The 22,519-nt window shown below is 43.8% G+C and overlaps 1 protein-coding gene across 1 annotated transcript in view; it reads right to left on the bottom strand.

Annotated features, from left to right (window-relative positions):
- Positions 1-22,519, bottom strand: part of DNAH10 (dynein axonemal heavy chain 10) — a 147,721-nt gene that overhangs the window by 19,746 nt on the left and 105,456 nt on the right. The window contains exons 61-71 of the mRNA XM_066603357.1: positions 21,763-21,984; positions 14,782-14,929; positions 12,803-13,082; positions 12,375-12,604; positions 11,176-11,449; positions 8,491-8,595; positions 7,767-7,921; positions 7,174-7,328; positions 1,542-1,725; positions 718-918; positions 229-438 (exon numbers count right to left, since the gene is read on the bottom strand). Of these exons, the coding sequence (XP_066459454.1) occupies positions 229-438; positions 718-918; positions 1,542-1,725; positions 7,174-7,328; positions 7,767-7,921; positions 8,491-8,595; positions 11,176-11,449; positions 12,375-12,604; positions 12,803-13,082; positions 14,782-14,929; positions 21,763-21,984 (2,164 nt within the window). The remainder of the gene's footprint in view (positions 1-228; positions 439-717; positions 919-1,541; positions 1,726-7,173; positions 7,329-7,766; positions 7,922-8,490; positions 8,596-11,175; positions 11,450-12,374; positions 12,605-12,802; positions 13,083-14,781; positions 14,930-21,762; positions 21,985-22,519) is intronic.

Here is a 22,519-nt window from a genome sequence, read left to right as displayed (position 1 = left end):
GTAACACTATACCATATTGGACAGATTCAGGGAGCGATGCCGATTAGATAGCCATAAGTTGGTAACATTAGCTGTAAAACATAGAAATAATTCATTAATAGGGTTTAGTTTCCTTTGAATATAGTTCATGAAGTCATATTTGTTATCGGTCACTATTCATACTTCTCTCACAGCTTCTGAACCCTGCAAGCTGGACAATACCAACATATTATTATTAATAAGATCTACCTGGAAATCAGATTCATTGAAATCATAAGCGATATTCCAACCAATTTTTCCAAATTTTCTCCTCTCCTGCACCACAGCATGGAAGAACGCCAGCACATAGACTAGGGACTTAAATGCAGGATGCTGGCAGGCATCAAGGGCTTCATGGGAGATCTTGAAGTACGTAGCCCTCATATTCAACTTCAGTCCATTAGGAGGTTCTGTAACAACCTGTAAGGACACGGAGAACGTATTTATCTATGGCTTTATGAGCTTGGTCTTTTTTAAGTTTAATTTAAGGAATAACCATCTAAATACATCAGAACTTGTTTTCCCTCCTTTGACTTCTAGTTATATGTTCATGCAGTTGATTATGTAGATGTTTGATACATTTTAGAAAATACAATTCTATTTTACATAAAAGTTACTTCTAAACACAATCTAAAGAAAACTATTCATTTTACTAATCAATCTGTTTCTTTTTTAACTTTCCATTTCCAGAGGACAAACCTTTAGGGATTTTTGAAGTATTCCAATGGGAAAGTTTTTGGTGGGATCTGTGGTGAGCCACAGGCGGAAGTCTGGGTGTGGTTTTCTTATCATTTCCAGTGCTTTTTCCAAATCTTTTAGCCACTTGACTAGCAAGTGACAGTTTTGTAACATAAGCCATTGGCCACGAGACACTGCTGTTTCCAAGAGCTGAAGTGCAACCTACCATGATAAAAGTAACAGATGTAGATAATAACTGCAATTAAAATATATGAATCATCGATTTCAATCCTCCATTCAATTCACTCCTGAATCACAATTTCCGCACTTTTATCTCAAGAAGTTAAACTGTAGAGTTTAATACTACAGTTACGCGGGACGGCTGACTTCTGAACGACTACACGAGCGGGTGACGTCACCACTAGTTGTTAGCGCTTGTGCAGAGTGTTTAGACAGGCAGATCTTCGCTGGAGTATTGCTCACGTCTCGCTGACTTCTCACTCAGTGCTTCATAGTCTATGTCAAGCGCTGAGTGGGGAGCGTTTACACGCAGCGAGAGGTCAGCGATCCAGCAATGATTTTTATGCTGGTTGAAAGTGAGCGCCAAATGAAAAGTAAGCGAATTGTAAACAATGTTTTGCATTTAGACATAATGATTATCGCGCATTTTCGTTCATTTGAATGAATTTTGCGCGATAATCATCTTGTGTGAATGGCCTTTCACAGCTGTTATTCATGCACAATGGAAGTATCATCAAAATAATCCTGATGTCAGGTAGAATCTGTGTGTCATAGCAAATGAGAACATTGCACAAAGCCTGCAGTCGACCAGACAAGTTACTTACCTTCTCCTGCCCCTGACCCATGGCAAGGAACTTAATGCGATTCCCTCCAAATCCTGACCTTTCTGCCAATTTCATGAGGTCACTAGCGGGATCAGACCCAGGACTCAGGATAAAGACAATAGGTGAAGTTGGAACACTCTGTTCAAATATAGCTTCAAAGCTTATGACAGGCGGCTGAACATATCTGGGGGATGTAACACAATATATTAATGCTTTTCCAGAAATTAATAGATTTATTTTATCATATACCACAATTTATCTTCTGTATGTATATTAAAAGAAACATAAAACCAGGGTTGGGAGTAGAAGTCAGTTTTGGGTGGAGGTACAAGTGTGTCAACTAGAAGTCTGGTATCAAAATATTAAATACTTTAAATTAATATGTAATATAATAAGCCTCATGCTATCATTTTATTATATGGAAGCCATTTATAAAGGAACCGGAGTTGTAGTCAGAGTTATACTCTGAAAAAGCAGAACAATCGGAATTGGAAGTTTAGCTTACCAACTCCACAACCCGGCGTAAAACACTACTGCAAAAAGGAAACCACGCACTTTACGTTTTGGTTCATCAACAGTACTGGGTGTTCTAGAGCCACTTTAACCATAGGGCAAACAGAGAATCAGTACCGGACCTCCTGGCAGTGGCAACACTATCAACTGTATCCGCATTCTCAGGATGCAGATACAGTTGAAAAGTATTGAGGAGAAGTAAGCCATCAACTCCCTGTATGGCTGTTAAAGCAAGGTATACTCACCTATTTTCGTGCCCCCGACACTCTAGTCCTCATTCACTTCTGAGATGAGTGGTCATGTGCTCATCTAAGCATGTAATGGTCGTGACCAATCACTGATCTTAGTGATTGGCCACACTGGTCATGTGTCTACACGAGCATTTTAACACCTGATCCACCAGTGCGTGGAGACTTGGGTAAGGTGCACGGTATGTATGACTTTCTATTATTGTTTAACCACCTTGGCGATATCGGCCATACATGTACAGGGGGTGAGCACAGGGACTGTATGAAGAGAGCTCGGGAGCTGGGACCACTCCATATGTGACAAGTGTCAGCTGTCTTTGACAGCTGATACCTGGCAGCCATGTTCGGATATAACTCTGATCGCAGGTGTTAACCATTTAAATGCCACTTTTAATTATGATAGCAGCATATCAAAGTCCTGAACGGCCTCCCCACGATTTGATAGTGGAGTGTCATTTGGGTGCCATGAAGGCCCCCAGGACTGCTATGTATTTCTGATTAATAAGGCATGCTTGTTACATGTCTTAATAGATTGCCTACAGAAGTACAGTTCATTACAATACTGAGGTATTGCAGGATATTGAGTGAACGATCAAATAATCGCTAGTTCAAGCCCCCTTAGGAGTTGTCATGTATTACAGTTGCACACCAGAACTAAGATCCCAGGAATTCAGAGTACACCGGGATGGGTTATCTGCAAGTAGCAACAAAAGGGGGAAATGTGTGTAACGGTTCTGCCTTACACTATCCAAGACTGAGATAGTCCATAAAGTGATAATAGGATAGGACACTGAGGAATTCTGATCCCGGGTATATACTCCATTTTGAGGAGATGCCAACGTCGGCTTTTCTTAAGTAGGGGGAACCTGTAGGGGCCCCACTATTACGTGTAAATGTATTCTTTATGTGTATTGGCACTTGGAGGCAAGAAGGGGTTTAATGTCTGGTATTGTCTGGAAATGTATCACTCTGTCTAGCTGTCTATTGCTCTGTGTCCATGTGATGTAGTGAGTGCGAGGCGTCTGTAGTTAGTCAGTGAGAGTTGGAGTGAGCTGGAAGTCAATGAGTGGAGTGGAAAAATGAAGGAAAAGGAGAGATGATCTTCTGCTCGTTCTAGAGCCCAGCCATGCCAGGAACCTTCCATACAGAAGCTGCTTCTCATGGGGTGTGAAATCCAAAACATTTGGATACACGTAGGAGTGTGAGCGCCAGAACCGCATGTACCTAGTCAGAGAAACTGCAAGCCAAGAGATTGAAGTGAGTGTCTAATCAATGTTGTCTGCAAGAGAGAGATCCTATAGAAAAAGGAATGTTAGCGTCACAGTGACAAAACAGGACTTAAGGTAACTAGAGATGAGCGAGCATGCTCGGTTAAGGCAGTTACTCGCGCAAGCATCGCTCTTCTCGAGTAACTGCATACTCGTCTGTGCAAATGTGGGGAGGCGGGGAGAGTGAGAGAGATCTCTCTCTCCCCTCCCCCCCCTTCCCGCCCCTGCATTTGCTCGGACGAGTATGCAGGTACTTGAGAAGAGCGATGCTCGCTCGAGTAACTGCCTTAACCGAGCGTGCTCGCTTATCTCTAAAGGTAACCCTAGTTACTAAACGTGATCTCCCCCAGTTAGTAACGAGGTCAGGTTCTGGGTCACCCTTATGGGTGGATACAGTAAAGCCCCGTGACAAGGTTAATTCTCTACCCCACTGTCTCCTCGGACGTTGAAGTAGGGGTGGGGCCCACACATGATACCCATGCACTGGCCCACTGATGTATTTAAACAGCCCTGCTGCGCACCTAGGAGTAGAAACCATTACTTATATGTACAGTATCACAGGAGCCTGAAAAGAGCATGTTTGTAGTTTGTCATTTGAGATAACTCATATCACATGCAATCTGTAGTTTCCATAAGGCTCCTGCATATCTTAACTCAGCCAGTTATCCCAGACACAAACTAAAAAGTCCAACGAGATCCATCATTGTGACTGGTGACCGATAAGCATGCATCTTTAGGGTATGTTCACATGTCACTGATTTGCTGTGGATTTTATCTCAGGTTGTGGTGTGGATCTGGTGCAGATTTCACGCTTCCAATTGAATTCAAATTGTAGGGGTGAAATCTACTGTAGATCTGCACCAAAGTCTGAGATAAAATCCGCAGCACTTCAGCGGTGTGAACGCACCCTTATAGTGTTTATCGCACAGTACATACAGATGCATCAGCTCATTGTAGGAAATAAACATTCAGAATTGCTAAACAACCGATATGAAAAGACAATCAGAGATGTATCTTCCTTGGAGCACTGAGAGGACAGGTAGTGAAGCAAATGTGCTTGCAGGTTTCTCATCTACTATGCTTTCCAGCAGTGACATAGTTATAACAGGCAATCTATAATTTATAAATAAATGCGCTGCGTTCTTGTTTGTTCCACAGCTGCTCCCAGTGGTGCTTCATCCTGGCCGTCTGGTCAAACTGGCTCCAGATCAGTATTCCAGCAAACACAAATATGCTATACTCCAGTCAGTACCAATTTCAGGCTTTTATATCAAGATCATAGCAAACATTTAATGATGACAGTATTGTTGCTAGTTATTATTATTAAACCCAGCATCCCATGATAGCCTGCACATGCTGGGAGATGTCGTTTCTTAACAATAGGGAAGATGGAAACCTTTGAATAAGGTACCGTGTTTCCCCGAAAGTAAGACAGTGTCTTACTTTCTTTTTATCCCCAAAAGCCCCACTATGTCTTACTTTCGGGGTATGTCTTATATTGGAAAAAAATTGACGATTTTTTTGGAAATCTTTTTTTTTTCTCTATAGCTGCATTCAAAGTCCTGTAACTTTTTTTTTTTTATGTACGGAGCTCTATGAGGGCTTATTTTTTGCGAGGCGAGCTGTAGTTTTTATTGGTACCATTTTGGTGAATGTACGGCTTTTTTGATCACTTTTATTGCACTTTTTGGGAGTCAAAATGCTAAAAATTAGCATTTTGCCTCTGTTTTTTAGCTTTTTTTTTTACGCTTTTTGTCGTACAAAATGAAAAGTGTGTTCAACTTTTTGTACACGTCATTACGGACGCGTCAATACCAAATATGTGGGATTTTCATTTTTTTCCCCTTTTTTTATGCTAATATTAGAAAAAGAATAAAAAAGGGTTTTTTTTACATTTTTTTTTTTTACATTTTTCTTTTTTTTACATTTTTCTTTTTTTTTTTTTACACTATTTGAGTCCCTCTGAGGGACTTGCAGCAGTATGCCTATGATCACTGTGATAAGGCATGGCAGAGCTACTGCTCTCCCATGCCTTATCGCCTATACAGCGATTATAGGCACAGGCAATACAGGACGCCAGTGCCTGGCGTCCTGTTGCCATGGCGACAGGCCGGGCTCTCGCGATGACATCGCGAAAGCCGGCCGGAGACACAGAAGGATCGCGATTCCTCTGTGAACTCTTTCCCTGCCGCGATCTACTTAGATCGCGGCAGGGAAGGGGTTAACAGCGGGGCGGCGCATCTCTGATGCCCCCCCGCTGTTACAGCGGGACGCCGGCTGTGAGTGACAGCCGGCTCCCGCTGCGGGATAGCACGGGATCTTATGTGATCCCGCGCTATCTCCAGGACGTACCGGTACGTCCTGTTGCAGGAAGTACCAGGCTCCCAGGACGTAACGGTACGTCCTGGAGCGGGAAGGGGTTAAGATCAGAGGGAGGTGGCAGACGCGGCGACGTATGGAGAGGGGGACGTGCGGACGTGGACAGGAGGCGGCGCGCAGCTAGATGAGAGGGAGGCGGCAATCGTGTTTCCCCGAAAGTAAGACATATGTCTTACTTTCGGGGTATGGCTTACATTGGCCGACCCCCTGAAACCCCCGATACGTCTTACAATCGGGGGTGTCTTACTATCGGGGAAACACGGTAGTACACTCATTGCCAAAAAAAATCCTTCTCCTAGAAGAAGTTGTTGGAAACGACTGTGTGATTATAATGTTGATATAAGTAAATGATTACAATATCAGAGCAAAAAGATCATTTATTGTGGAAAACTGACCCCTTGAAGAGAGGCTCTAGGACCCTGTTGTACAACCTCTAGCTTGGATGCATGATGTGATATGATCGTGCATGGAGGTCTACAGGTTCAATATAGTAGTTCCAGATGGTCCCATACATGTTCTATTGGTGATAAATCTGGGACCGGGCAGACACGGAAGTGTGACAATGTTGTGGAGACTTTCCTCTGACACCCTTGCTGTATGCGGCCGAGCATATTCCTGCTGGAAAATGCCTCTTGGAAGCCGCCATGAGAGACAACACACATGGCTACAGGATGTCCTGAACATACTTCTGGACTGTTATTGTCCCTCGCACCACCACTAGGGGTGAACGACTGTTATATGCAATGGCCCCTCAAACCATCACACCAGCAGTGGGGACAGTGTACCGCTCCACAGCAAAAGCAGAATTGAGGCGCTCACCCCTAGGTCTCCAGGCACGAACAAACTCCGTAGCAGTCCAGTTTAGTCATTCACGACACCACTGCAATTAGAGGCGATGGTAAGTGAATGTCAAAGGTGGTAGAGGCGTCTAGTGGTCAACGAGCTTTATACAAGTAGAAAAAGGAGTCCACTACACACAAGTAGCTGCTGAGAGTCTTTTTATAGGCCAAGGGTTGGACCACTTTTAGGGCCTCAGGTGGTAAGACTGTTCATCCAATCACACCACAACTCTAATAATTTGCATATCTGCGTGAGATGTAACTACATGAAGAGTCTTGCAGCTAAATGACAACTTCTAGGTGCTTAATTTTTTTGACAAAGATTGAAAAAGAGAGCTAAGTGAATATTTGTATTAAATTGCTGTTAGCCAGTTCCCATACTCACTTCTCTCCCATGGTGAGAGTCACATAGTCTGTCACAGCTCTATAGACACGGTCTACTCTGAAGCATCGGAGGAGAAGCAGTTTTTGAAAGGTAGAAAGTTTGTTACTGTAGTTTAGAGGGAAGGGATATTGCTCAGGAGTATCCAGGTCATACCACTGAATAGAAAAAAAAAAGTCATTTGCATGTAAGCTTTTATTAATCCAACAACAAGCAGAATGACATTTTATTTGAAAATTTCTATAAATATCTAAAAAAGTTACAATGATGGAATATCAACTACAATGTATTTCCTGAAACAAGCCTTTTAAGATGGATCGGCTTGTTAATATTTATGTTAAAAGGCAAAGAACGTATTACTCCTCCATAGATCATGTATTACCCATACTGCTGCATATATTATGTACTACCCATAATCCTCCATAGGTTATATATTACCCATAATCCTCCATATATTACTCTCCATAGATTATGTATTACCCATAATCCTCCATAGCTCTTAGCGCTGCTACACATACATTTCACCACAATATGGAATATAAGTAATACGGTTACGCATTCTACAGGTCATGCGGTATAATGTTGATGACACTTACTGATTTCCACTCTGACTCGTGTTTCTCTACATTATCAGGGAGTGACCCAAACAATGCTGGAAATTGTTCAGACAAGCGCATGATGTCCTCCCATCCTTGGTCAGGGAGCCAAGAGCATGGCTTCTTCCTTCTGCTTTTCTCTAGGGCGATATTTCCTAAAAGGAAAGAACAGATCGGAATCAAGTGCAAATCAAAACTTTGAATTTCATCACAAGAATCAATGTACATGATATGTTAGACAGCCGAAATACGGTGCTCCTTAGGGCTCATGAACATGAGCGTATTTTTGTAGCATATTACAAGCGCAATTTTTTCACAGGTAACATGCAGTTAATAGAACTTTTTGCTTTCAATGGGTTTGTTCACATGAGCGTATTTTTTTCACTCATATATTCGATCGCGTGAAAAAATACACGGCAAGTCTTATTTTGGTGTGTACTACACACCACAATAGGCCACTGAAGAGAATGGTCCAGTGCAAATACGAAGTGGATACGCTGGAAGCCTACGTATTTGTGAAGTAAATAAATGGCTTCCGCGGGGTTTTTTTTGCGTGTGCGAATACGCAGTGTATTTGCACCCACAAAAACCAGCAGGTTCTGATGAAATACGCAGGCATAAGCGATTTTCAGCCGTGTAAATAAGCTGCATATTTACGTGACCGAAATGCACCTACGCCCATGTGAACAAGCCCTTGAAGTGATCATTTATTTTGTATTATTACCTTTTAAGAAAAAGTCCAGTTCTTCCTGTGGCACCCTGCCATCTGCTTGTTCAATCTTGATGGTCGTATTGAAAGAAAAGAGTAACTTATGGCTTTCAAATAAGCCTGAAAAAAAGGATTATATTACTTTGATATGATCTGCAGTAAGAAAAAATACAGTACATAATTTGTTCTGCAGCGCCTCATTATTGAATGTATCAAAATATTAAGAATCGGGATATCCCAAGATCCACATCCCAAGCTGTAGAAAAGCTGAAATCTATACTCAGCCTATGCTCTCTGTCCCCCTGCCTCCTGCATTTAATGCAGACAGCCTTGCTGAAGGGTATCTAGTAGAGTAGTCAGGACAACAGACAAGTGTCTCTATATAGAATACAGGAACCAACGCACTTATGTGTAATCAGTTTTCAACAGTTCCATACAATGTAGGTCCCAAGTAGTTCCAGCTGCATTATGTTTTAAAGGAGCAAATATATTAAATATAGTACTTCCCCAGCAGTGAAGGGCACAATGTCTCTAAACACGAGCAAGTGTGCTTTAAAATAGAAACAAAATAATCTTGATATGATGTCTTTAGGGCCTGATGCCCACGGCCGGGTCGGATTCCAACTGCAGAATATCGCAGCGGAATCAGACCCGTCGCCCCCCAGAGACCCTATACTCACCTCTCCGGATCCGCGACAAGAGTCTCTGCCGGCGACCCAAGACGCATGCGCAGTGTAGCAGCGGATGTATCGCGGGACGGATGGCTTCCATTGACTGCAATGGAAGCCGTCCATGCGTTTTTCCGCACAAATTAGAACATGCTGCGATTCTCCACCGCAAACGGAAAGTCGCAGCTGATTTCCACTTGTGGGCAGGGGAGAATCGCTTTACATGGCATGTCTATAGAGGGTTACTGCTGCGGAATTTGCGGCAGTTATCTGGCCACGATTTCTGCAGTGATAATCCGTCTGTGGGCATTAGTCCTTAATTGACTAACAAAAAGAAACAATATTAAGAGTGCAAGCTTTTAGGCTACTTAGGCCTTTTCATCTGGCTGGTATAACAAAATATACTTGTTATTAGCGGTCGTTTAAGCTGACTTTTCTGTCAGCTTAAATAACCTTGTTAGCACTCGCTGGCTTGTCGTGCCGTCTGAAAGCTTCCTGCACAGCGCTTCCCATAGGAAGCGCTGTTCGGCGAGCGAGAAGCAGATGAGAAACCCGCAAGAGGCTGGCAAGTCTTTCAGTTTGAAAGCACTGCATGAGCGCTAACGACCTTAGCGGTGACATTAGCGCTCGTGCAGTCGCTTCACAGACTGTCGGCCCCTTATTCTTGACTTAAGTTGATGTAGGTTCAGAGACCTTGTGCCCTCACTATCCCTGGACCAGATGACTCCGATGTTATAACCCACCATAGAACCTTCATAAGATTTAATCCTTTGTTCAGAGTATCTGACATTATTTTAAATTTGCATTCCCACACCCTCCTTTCGCTTTCAGATTTGAAGTTACCTTTTAATACAACAACCCTCATATGTTCTACATTGTGTCCTTAGCTACAAAAATGTTCAGTCACAGGTAAATGGGTCTTTCTTTTTTTAATTGTGTGGCAATGCAACCTTAACTTTGTTTTAAGTCCTTGTCCTGCTTCTCCAACATAAAGAACCATGTCTCTGCTCTTTTGTTTGCATATCTGCTTCTTCAGATAGATTTTGTTATACCTAGTGCTGCTTGTCGCCTGGATTTGCACATTCGGATCATCTTTACCCAATTGCCAGCAAAAATGGACTGCAAACCGTTTTACGAATAAAAATAGAAGGAAGAGAGTGGTAGGTAGGTGTATGTTTTTGTTGCTCTTGTCCGGAGTAAAATAGCCAAATCTGATGGCTCAGTTGTTAGAGCTGCCGCTTTGAAGTGCTGGATTTGTAGGTTCAATACCAATGAAGAGCAACAGCTGGATGAGTTTTTATGTTCTATTCTCATTGCTGTTTTTCTCATCCAGAGCAGAACAGCCAAGTGTGCTGTCTCAGTTGTTAGCTCTGCAGTACTGGAGTTGTACGTTCAAATCTGATCACTTACATCATCTGGAAGGGGTTTTAAGTTCTCCTGGTGTTTATTCTTGTTATTCCTTTTCTCATCTAGAGTGGAATGGACACGTATGTTGGCTCAGTTGTTAGTACTGCTGCTTTGCAGTGCTAAAGGTGTAGGTTCAAATCTAAGCAAGAACACCTGGATGGAGTTTTTCAAAGACCAGGCAGATGTTATCCTTGATGGGATTTGAACGTAGGACCCCAGCAGTGAAAGGCAAGAGTGCTAGCAACTGATCCACATTCATATAAAACAGGGAGGGATGGACATGCACACCTCAAAAGTTGCGCTCCTAACATCATTTCTTTATGTTAGTCATTAAAAGGTATATTTTCAAGATTATTTTGTTTCTATTACTCACAATTTGTTCTACTAGCTGACACGGTACCAAATGTTTTTCTTTTTACTTTAAAATAAGCATGTGCATTTGGTTTCTAAGCTGTAAATATCTTAAGTGGTACCTAAGGCTCAGTAAGCCTGGTATTTCATTGCCTCATAACTCTGAGTCATGTTACGTGTTTCTGTAATTGTGTCAGCATTAAGAAGATAACATTTATGTTGAGTAAAAATAATCAGATTATTTCTTGTTAGAAATATCTGTAGAAAAGCTAACCTGTACATCCGTAGTTATAAACATTGAATGTCAATGTGTCCATTATGTTTTTCAACCTTTTGGCCAAAATACCATCAGGAAGAGACTTCCGAAGAGATAAATCAAAGACGGCCAAGAATGATGACAAAGAGTATTGATACATTGAGTTGACTAAGGCCATCTCAGAAAGGACAAAGAACAGTATGGCTCCACGCTTAGCAGCTGGTCTATAACCATCTCTTAATTTATCGATGTCCAGGGCCGTCCTCTCTGCTAGTTTCAATTTTTCAGACACCTAAGGATATAAAATTCATTGTACTTATGAATCTGTACTTCAATCGCTAGTGATAAGATTAAATAATATACAGCAAGAAGACAACTTTTAACAATACACCAAAGATGTTTACTTTTTTTGTTCTATGCTATATAGAGGACGATCTTCAGACCATTTATTAGGACATGTAAACAGTTTTATTAAAAACCATATAACATATATTTAATAAATTGTATATATTATTTAGAACATACAATTTAATCACATTAATTGCCCTCATGGACGGTCTTAGCTACGTGCGACCTGTATCGTCATACAGGGCAACAGCTCGTAGGGAGGGCACCAAGCAGATATAGGGTGCGGATGATCCACTCCCCCACCACCACATCCTTAAGGCCACCTGGCCAGATATTATTCATCCTCAGTGCTGTTGCGGTTTTTGGGATTACCCAAATTATCCTCCTCCAGACCCCATCTCCTCTATTAATGTTCCGGGAGTGCCATTGTCAATTACTGCACCAGCAACATAATCACTTAGTTCTGCTACTGCATGTTATGAGCTTGGTTCTGGTACAGTACTTATTCGCTGAGCTGTTCTGGTGTAGGTATGCTGCTTTCTGCACAAGCAAAATACAGATAGGCTCTCCCTCAGTGCAATATATAATATTTTTCTTATGATGGAAGGGCTCCCAAAAAAATTCTGCACAGGGTGCTACCAGAACTAAGGCCGCCACATTTTAAAACCACCAAGCTGGTTGTTAAATGGGCATACATGCACATAATATTGGCAATAATAGGAATAATTTCAATATGGAAAGTAGTCCACAATGTTGTAAATATTGTTACTTTGTATTGCTGTGCATTATAGTTCTCGTCTGATTACTATATTGATTCTATATTGGCTTCATCAAAAGTCTTTACTCACACAGTTTACTTGAATAGTTACCTCAGTAGCTTTGGATTTTGTCTCTTCTAGTGTTTGAACTAGTTCCACATTGTCCAACATGTTACCAGTGGAAGTGGCAAGTTCTCTAAGTAAGGAGTCCTCCAAATCTTTCAACAATTTTTTATTCTCACTTGTCTCTTGTATCAGATGTTCTCTTTGCTCTTCCAATTCTCTTCGTTCAAAGCCAACAATAACACTGAGCAACTGATCTTCAAGGCCCTTGAGAGTAACTGAGGAAAACATTGCAAAGAGATACATGGACAACAATAAAATATTTTAGGGAGATGAAATCATGCACACTGCTGGTGTAAATCATGCACATTAAGTGGCAATTACTGGAAGAATTGCTCTTCAGTTTCCAAAATAGCAATGAGTATTGAAGAATGAGAGAGCATTTTGTATTTTATTTCATTATGGAACGTACTTACCTGTATAATTTATGACCATGGCTTTACCAAACACTGATGGAGAGTACTTGGGATTTGCCAGTTTTGTATTCAGATACAGTTTGAAGTTAGGATCATAATCAACCTCTTTATCTCCCAGGATAATAAACTGGCGACCTTGGGCACCTTTGATATTTTTCTCTAAAACATTGTCAATGACAGGGTCAATATATTCATCGACATCTTGAAAAAGGAAGGGAAATCCATACTTAATGGCCATTTCTAATTGCTTCAAGAAGTCAGGGTCATTAAAAGAGGAAATCTGGAAAGGAACAATATCAATAATTTTTTTGTTGCATGCACTGTGAATTGTACTTAGTCAGAAGTCTAATCTAATTCATTAAAGGGAACCTGACACCAACTATAAGCACCATAAACTAAGTTAGGTAATATGGAGTCCAAGGAGCCTCTTTTTTTGCGCACCTGGTCGCCCATTCCTGCGGTGTCCCCAAGTGAAATTAGTGTGTGCATGCACTCCCATAGAGATGAATAGGAATGTGCATGCACAGCCTCCTGAAAAAAGTCAAGCTGCTGTGTGTGTGCTGACTGTGCTGGGGAACGCTGCAGGAACAGGGAATTGGGAGACTATGAAAAGTGGCTCCCCAGACTAAACATTGCCTAATCTACAATCACCATAATTTAGTTTGTGAAGTTTATAGTTGGTGACAGGTTCTCTTCAAGAAAGATAGCACAAATAACAGCATTAGTTACAAATTACCAGAATAACCCAAAATATTATCTACAGTGGATTTCAGCAAAAAGAAGTGAGATTTACAATATAAACCAAGTGCCTCTTTGGGAAAATAGCCATAGTTTACCAAAGTAATCCGTAATAAGTCAACATGTAAACATAAGCAGTTAAAAAAGTTAAAGGGGTTTTCCTATTACTTAAAATTGCTTTACAGCCACTCTGTCCTTCCTGTTTACTGCTGACTGGGACATGTGACTGCTGTAGCCAATCACTGGCCACAATAGTGACCTTCTATAGTCAGTGATTGGCTGTAGTAGTCACGTGTCCTAGTCAGCAGTAAACAGGAAGTAAAGAGTGGTTGTAAAGCAATTTTAAGTTATAGGAAAACCCCTTTAGTGATGTACACACTAACAAAGTTTTATTTCTGAGCTTAAGAAAGGCCTGTGGTGGTCCGAAACATTGCTTATTTAATGGACATAATAAAGATGCATCTTAGGATGCGATTTTCTAATTAGAGAGATTCCTGTGTGCTGCTTGCAAAAACTTCTACTGTTTACTAGCACTTGGACTCTTTTGGAGTCAGGATCCGGATGGCAAGCTGGCACTCTTGAAGTGTTTTTAATACTTTTTCTATTTTTAAATGTTTTGAGAGAAAGGAGCTTGGCTTAAAGGATGCATTAATTCTGAAAAACACATGCCATAGCTATATTTTAGTGCAAATGTCCTGGGGTGTATGAATCCATGAGTCAGTGAAAATGGAGCAGTTTGTATCACATGGGTTAAAGAAAAGGCGGCAGGTCTAGCAATTGCAGCAAGTTTCTTCAAATCATTATTAAATTGGTGCAGGCGGCATCATATATTTGGCATAATCTTCTAGAAACGATAGACACACTTCTCTTCCTTACAACATGTGATGCAATCTGCACCATTTCCGTTGACTCCTAAATTCCTGCATCCTAGGATAATAATGATAAATCTTCCCAAAAATATGCAACATATCTGCTCTAATTCAAGGTGATCATGTTAATATGCTCCATATGTCATGGACATTACTGAGAGAACAGTGTACTAGGTAGTGCGGCTATGGATATGTATCACAGAGAAGATGGAGAACATATATAGAAAGATGTAGGGATTTATATGATACTGTGTATAATTGAATCTATTAACTCTAAAAAGACTTGCATTAAGGTTTTAATATTAGATGTACTATAATATGGAACTGACTTCATATTCTGCTTATCATGTAAGGAAAAGAGGCTAGGCACACCTTAAGGTTATTCCGTTCCTCCTTTCTTTTGATCCAGTTCAGAGCTTGCTGTTGAGGATCTATGCAAAGTGGAAAGCGACTTGCCCTAGTGGTCAGTATACCATTTTGTATTGAGAGTTCATCTGGAGGTAATCCTTCTGAGCCCCACCTGCATGAAAGTCACAGTCAACAAAATAGTTAATACATACTGTTGTCCACTTTAGTGATTGGGAATGAACTTGTGTGTTCTAATAGTAAGTATGGCTTTATTAACTTTTCCAGAACTGTGGAGCGATTGCACCCTATGAACTAGTAGATCTGCTTCAAAGTCTGCAATAAAATCGAGCACCCTGAATGGTTGATGTTGCAAGAACAATACATTACCCCTGCAAAACAGATATTTTTGGTATAACTTACCGTAAAATCTCTTTCTGGTCACGATCATTGGGGGCCACAGCCTAGACCATGGGATATAGCCACTGCCCTAGGAGGCGACACTAAGCAAAAAAGTGTTAGCTCCTCCCCCCTGACTATATCCCCCCTGCAGGCACTCAGCTAATTAGTCTGTCTGCAAGCAGTAGCAAGCCAGTGGGAGTATGATTATACATATTACGTTTTATACATGCCAAAATACCATGCTTTGGCATAATTTTCTGCCAAACAATGACCAGAGAACAGAAAGTTCCAGCAACTGCTTAAATAAACAAGGGGTGGGTGCTGTGGCCCCCAATGAACGTGACGAGAAAGAGATTTTACGATAAGTTATACCAAAAATATCTGTTTCTCGTCCGTATCATTGGGGGCCACAGCCTAGACCATGGGACGTCCACAAGCAGTCCCGAAAATATATATACACTACCGTTCAAAAGTTTGGGGTCACCCAAACAATTTTGTGTTTTCCATGAAAAGTCACACTTATTCACCACCATGCGTTGTGAAATGAATAGAAAATAGAGTCAAGACATTGACAAGGTTAGAAATAATGATTTGTATTTGAAATAACATTGTTTTTACATCAAACTTTGCTTTCGTCAAAGAATCCTCCTTTTGCAGCAATTACAGCATTGCACACCTTTGACATTCTAGCTGTTAATTTGTTGAGGTAAGCTTGAGAAATTGCACCCCACGCTTCAGGAAGCATCTCCCACAAGTTGGATTGGTTGGATGGGCACTTCTGGCGTACCATACGGTCAAGCTGCTCCCACAACAGCTCAATGGGGTTCAGATCTGGTGACTGCGCTGGCCACTCCATTACCGATAGAATACCAGCTGCCTGCTTCTGCTGTAAATAGTTCTTGCACAATTTGGAGGTGTGTTTAGGGTCACTGTCCTGTTGTAGGATGAAATTGGTTCCAATCAAGCGCTGTCCACTGGGTATGGCATGGCGTTGCAAAATGGAGTGATAGCCTTCCTTATTCAGAATCCCTTTTACCCTGTACAAATCTCCCACCTTACCAGCACCAAAGCAACCCCAGACCATCACATTACCTCCACCATGCTTAACAGATGGCGTCAGGCATTTTTCCAGCATCTTTTCATTTGTTCTGCGTCTCACAAACGTTCTTCTTTGTGATCCAAACACCTCAAACTTGGATTCATCCGTCCACAACACTTTTTTCCAGTCTTCCTCTGTCCAATGTCTGTGTTCTTTTGCCCATCTTAATCTTTTTCTTTTATTGGCCAGTCTCAGATATGGCTTTTTCTTTGCCACTCTGCCCTGAAGCCCAAAATCCTGCAGCCGCCTCTTCACTGTAGATGTTGACACTGGTGTTTTGCGGGTACTATTTAATGAAGATGCCAGTTGGGTACCTGTGAGGCGTCTGTTTCTCAAACTAGAGACTCTAATGTGCTTATCTTCTTGCTTAGTTGTGCAACGCGGCCTCCCACTTCTTTTTCTACTCTGGTTAGAGCCTGTTTGTGCTGTCCTCTGAAGGGAGTAGTACACACCGTTGTAGGAAATCTTCAATTTCTTAGCAATTTCTCGCATGGAATAGCCTTCATTTCTAAGAACAAGAATAGACTGTCGAGTTTCAGATGAAAGTTCTCTTTTTCTGGCCATTTTGAGCGTTTAATTGACCCCACAAATGTGATGCTCCAGAAACTCAATCTTCTCACAGGAAGGTCAGTTTTGTAGCTTCTGTAACGAGCTAGACTGTTTTCAGATGTGTGAACATGATTGCACAAGGGTTTTCTAATCATCAATTAGCCTTCTGAGCCAATGAGCAAACACATTGTACCATTAGAACACTGGAGTGATAGTTGCTGGAAATGGGCCTCTATTCACCTTTGTAGATTTTGCACAAAAAACCAGGCATTTGCAGCTAGAATAGTCATTTACCACATTAGCAATGTATAGAGTGCATTTGTTTAAAGTTAGGACTAGTTTAAAGTTATCTTCATTGAAAAGTACAGTGCTTTTCCTTCAAAAATAAGGACATTTCAATGTGACCCCAAACTTTTGAACGGTAGTGTATATATTGGGTGGGCATTTACAAGTTTGACCGTGCGGTCAATGGACCGTCGCCTGCAAAATCTTCCGGCCGAGAGCGGCGTCCGATAATGCAGATATGTGGACCTTATAAAACTTTGAAAACGTATGTAAGGAAGTCCAGGTGGCTGCCTTACATACCTGAAGGGCCGAGGCTCTGTGACGGACCGCCCAGGAGGCCCCTACCGCCCATGTGGAGTGGGCCGTAACCCGAAATGGTGGCGTGCGTCCTGAGGTGCGATACGCCTCTGTTATCAAGGACCTTATCCATTTAGATATGGTGACTTTTGAGGCTGCCGAGCCCTTCCGGGCCCCCTCCGGAATCACAAAGAGGGTGTCAGTTTTACGGAATTTTCTGGTTCTTTTTACATAAATCTTCAGCGCCTTCACCAAGTCCAGGCGGTGCAGTGTTTTTTCCCTCGTGTGTACTGGCGTTGGACAGAAGGAAGGCAAGACAATATCTTCATTGATGTGGAAATCCGAGACTACTTTCGGTAGAAATTCTGGTGATGGTCTCAGTACCACTTTATCTTGATGGAAAGTCATATAGGGGGTCTGTATAGACACGGCCGCCAGTTCCGAGACCCTACGAATAGAGGTAATAGCGACCAGGAATATTACCTTCCAGGTCAGTAGCCGCATAGGAATCTCTTTCAGCGGCTCAAACGGTTGGTCTGTCATAGCCTCCAATACGAGATTAAGATCCCACGCTTGAACCGGTGGTTTCAATGGGGGTGTCGTATGGGCGACTCCCTGCAGGAATGTACGCACAGCCATTCTGCTTGCGATTGGCCTCTGAAACAGCACCGTCAGTGCTGACACCTGCCCCCTTAGCGAGCCTACCCTTAATCCTATTTTGAGACCCGATTGTAGGAATGCCAGTATTCTGGCCACCGAAAATTGCATCGGCTGCACTCGCCGCTCCTCACACCAGGTGAAGAAACGCTTCCAGACTCTGTAATAAATAGCCGACAAGGCCGGTTTCCTGGCCCGTATCATTGTTTGAATCGCCTTCTCCGAGTAACCTTTTCTTCTTAACACCTCGGTCTCAACGGCTAGGCCGTCAAATGTAGAGACCTGGAATCCGGGTGTAGCAAAGGCCCTTGGGATAGCAGGTCTCTTTGATCCGGTAGGTGCCATGGTGCGTCGGTCAACATTTCTATGATGGTCGCGTACCAGCTTCTTCTTGGCCAATCTGGCGCTATTAATATCGTTGGTCGCCCTTCCTGTTTGATTTTCCCTAGGATACTTGGTATGAGAGGGATTGGTGGAAACACGTACAGGAGTTTGTATCTGAACCACGGGATGGTCAGTGCGTCTGTTGCCGCCGCTTGCGGATCCCGTGCTCGGCCCATAAATGGAAGGATTTTGTAATTCAGTCTGGACGCCATGAGGTCCACGTCTGGCGTGCCCCATTTCTGACATATCGTCCGGAATACCTCTGGGTGTAACCCGCATTCGCCGGGATCCACCGTTTCCCAACTTAGGTAATCTGCCACCCAGTTGTCTACTCCAGGAATATAGACTGCTGATATTGAGTTCAGATGATTCTCCGCCCACGTCAGTATGCGAGCTACCTCGTTCATTACTGATGCGCTCCATGTGCCCCCTAGATGGTTGACATAGGCCACAGCTGTGGTGTTGTCCGTCTGGATGCGCACATCCTTCTTCTTGAGACTGGATCCGAAGTGCCGAAGAGTCAGGTAAATGGCCCGTAATTCTAGGATGTTGATGTGTAACATTGTTTCTCTCTGAGACCAAACTCCCTGAACAGACTGGCCCTCCAGTGTTCCGCCCCAGCCTGAGCGGCTGGCGTCTGTCGTCAATACTACCCATCGTTTTGGGCCCAAAGACCGTCCCACCTGAAGCCTCCCAGGTTTCAGCCACCACTTCAACGCATCCTGGACTTGAGGGGTTATCTGGATTCGTTGCTCCAGGGTCAGTGTGGACCTGTTCCAGCGGGACAATATCAGATGTTGAAGCATCCTTGACCGGAACTGGGCAAAAGGGACCGCCTCGAAGGCTGCTACTATCTGGCCCAGAATACTCATACAGTGCCTGATGGTCAACGTTCTCTTCTGCATTAGAGACCAAACACCCTGTAGAAGCTTGTCTACTTTTGTTTGAGGTAGTAGAACGCGGTGCTGGCTGGTGTTGAATATCATGCCTAAGAACTCCAGACGTTGTGCTGGTATTAGGCATGATTTGTCGCGGTTTATTATCCAGCCAAATTCTTCTAAAGTTTCCATCGTGACGCGTAAACTCCTGATGTTTCCGTCCCGTGACAGTGCTTTTACTAGCACATCATCCAGGTATGGTATGGCCGCTATACCCTTTGCATGGAGTAGTGCCATCACTGCTGCTAGTACTTTCGTAAATACCCTTGGGGAAGTTGACAGACCGAATGGCAGAGCCGTGAATTGAAAATGCCTTCCCTGCGTCTCAAAACGAAGGAATTTTTGGTGTGCTTCCCGAATCGGAATATGCGGGACCTCCTTCTTTTGCGTGCCCTCCCGCGCATATTCCGAAGAGGAAGCTTCCGAGCTGGATTCTAACCGGTGTAAAATCGCCGCAGAAGATGTGGCCAGGCCGGAAACAGCAGCGGCCAAGGACCTCGCCCATTGGGTTCGGCCCCTGGCTCCACAGGGGCGGCAGGGGGCACCGGGATCCCTGGAACCGCGCGTGCCATGGTACATTTCGCGCAGCGGGGGTCGAATTGACCGCAGGCAAACTTAACGCTGCAAGATGTGCAAGCGTAATGCTTCACCCTCCCCTTGGCCGGGCTGGAACCCTCTGATCTAGGGTCAGACATGGCACAAAAAAGAAAACCTCAGGCGGGAGGGAATGCTCCGTACTGCCACAGGAGTACCTGCAGGGGGGACAGGGGAGGGGAGACACTGCGAAGTGCTGCCTTGGCAGGGCTTACCCGGTCTAGCAGCTGTTTAAGCAGTTCCCCTGATCCAGCTGGAGCCTCTGGTCCTGAAGCTTGAAGGCCGTCAGGTGTCGACGTGGGTCCACCACACGGAAATAGTAGCGTTGGTGACCTGGCAGTCGTGTGGCAGGAACTGCTGCGGGTGCTGCTACAGCTGCTGGTGCCCGTTACAGAAGGTGCTGCTGCTGTCCGGGTGCTCACTCTGTGGTATCAGGGCCGTGTAAGCGCTGGATGCTGTGTGCTGAGAACTGAGAGCTGCGCACAGTGCTGAGCTCAGTAGCGCTAGACAAAGGGACTGTCTTGCTGCTGGGAGCGGCCATTCTTCTGCCTGGCTGCTTCTTTTAAGTCTGCCGCGGGTGGAGGGGCGTGGCTTGCCCCAGAAGTCCGCCCGCGACCCGGAAGTGACGTTTTCCGGCCCAGCATCGGCGCCGCGCCCGGAAGTGACCTGCCCAGCCAGCGCCCCGGCGTCCTGCTAGCATGCCGTGCCCCTATACCTGCTGCTGGGAGAGCTGCTGCTGCCGCTGCCATCGTGATGCTGCCCGTTCTGCTTCATTAAGGACGTCCGTTCCTAAGGTACCTTGCATCCTGTCAGGGGAGCCACAGCCTGGCCACACGTCGACCTGTCTCCAGCAGTGCTTCCCCCTATGCGTCACTGGTCAGAAAGTGCGCCACTCCAGGGAGGGGGAGCCCTATGGCTGGCGGGTAACCGACGCCAATGCGCATTGCAGGGTCGGGCCCCTTTTTCTTCTCTGGGTGAGACGCGCAGAAGTGGTGGAGACATCCCCTGCCTGCGTCTCCCCCGGGAGGCCAGTAGAGCCAGGGAAAAGCCCCGACTCCCCGGATTCCCGTGTATAGCCATGTCTGCCTCCTAGCAGACACTAAGCTAAAGACTAATTAGCTGAGTGCCTGCAGGGGAAATATAGTCAGGGGGGAGGAGCTAACACTTTTTTGCTTAGTGTCTAGAGATGAGCGAACGTACTCGGATAAGCACTACTCGTCCGAGTAATGTGCCTTATCCGAGTACCGCTGTACTCGTGCTGAAAGATTCGGGACGCGCTGCGGAGCGGGGAGCTGCAGGGGAGAGCGGGGAGGAACGGAGGGGAGATCTTTCTCTCCTTCTCCCCTGCCCGCTCTGCCCCGCTCCCCGCTGCGACTCACCTGTCAGCAGCGGAGCGCCCCGAATCTTTCAGCACGAGTACAGCGGTACTCGGATAAGGCACATTACTCGGACGAGTAGTGCTTATCCGAGTACGTTCGCTCATCTCTATTAGTGTCGCCTCCTAGGGCAGTGGCTATATCCCATGGTCTAGGCTGTGGCCCCCAATGATACGGACGAGAAACAGTGCATGGTAGACAGATTATGAATATTTTAATGAATATTTATACTTTTTCATGATAATAAGTTTTGCATCTCCACATCAATGAGACCTCTATACCAGCTAGATGATTGCAGTAAAAGATGGAAATCATCGTAGAAGTATCAAATCATGCACATTCACACAATTACACAATCTACATGGATAGAACAAGTTTTTCCTCTAATTCATTTAGTCATCACATTGGAGAAAGAGAATGGGTCTACCTGCTAATTTCTACATCATCAGTGAGTAGACTCTCCACCCGAAATGGATGACCAAGAGGGATTGCACGGTTGAGTATGTCCTGCTGCCATTCTGTATATACCATCTCTTTCCGGAATTCCCAGTTGAAGGCACCTTCATAGCTGAGAAATGCAGAACAGAGCAAACAATCTCCAAGCAACTTCACTCTTCTCTCCTTCAAGTCTTCCAAATCTTTTGTCCACCTAAAAAAATAAAGCATATTGTATGTGTATGGTCAACTTTATAGCATATCTGTATTTTCTTCAGAACTTGAAATGAATCCATCAGTTTCTGGTATATACTGATCTCTGGGATTAGAAAGAGATTCATTTCTTTTCCATTTTTTATCCTAAAGCTTGTTTCGTAGAGGCGAAATATGAAGGGAAACAATGCATAATCTGTAACAGTGCAGCTCTCATTGAATTCAATAGGAGCTGTGCCTGCAGTACTTACCTGGGCCACTGTGCTAAGGTCAGCACTTTCTGCTTCCTGCGCTGACGACAGTGACAGCAACCCTGGGAATCATCTGATTGCGGGGATTTAAGCCGCAAGTCCTCACCGATTATGATTTGCCAATCATCAATAGGAAAAATAAGAAAATCCTAAAATCTCTCTTTAAGAATCACGATGCTTTTGTAGTTATTTTAAAACAACAGCTTATATTAGCTATTTAAAGAGAAGCTGTCTTCAGTCTTTACCAAACTAAACCAAAAGCAGTGCTACAATTATGTCATTCCT

The sequence above is a fragment of the Eleutherodactylus coqui genome, chromosome 5, assembly GCF_035609145.1.
Source record: "Eleutherodactylus coqui strain aEleCoq1 chromosome 5, aEleCoq1.hap1, whole genome shotgun sequence".
In the NCBI taxonomy this organism is placed as follows: domain Eukaryota; kingdom Metazoa; phylum Chordata; class Amphibia; order Anura; family Eleutherodactylidae; genus Eleutherodactylus; species Eleutherodactylus coqui.
This window is presented reverse-complemented; position numbering and strand designations above follow the sequence as displayed.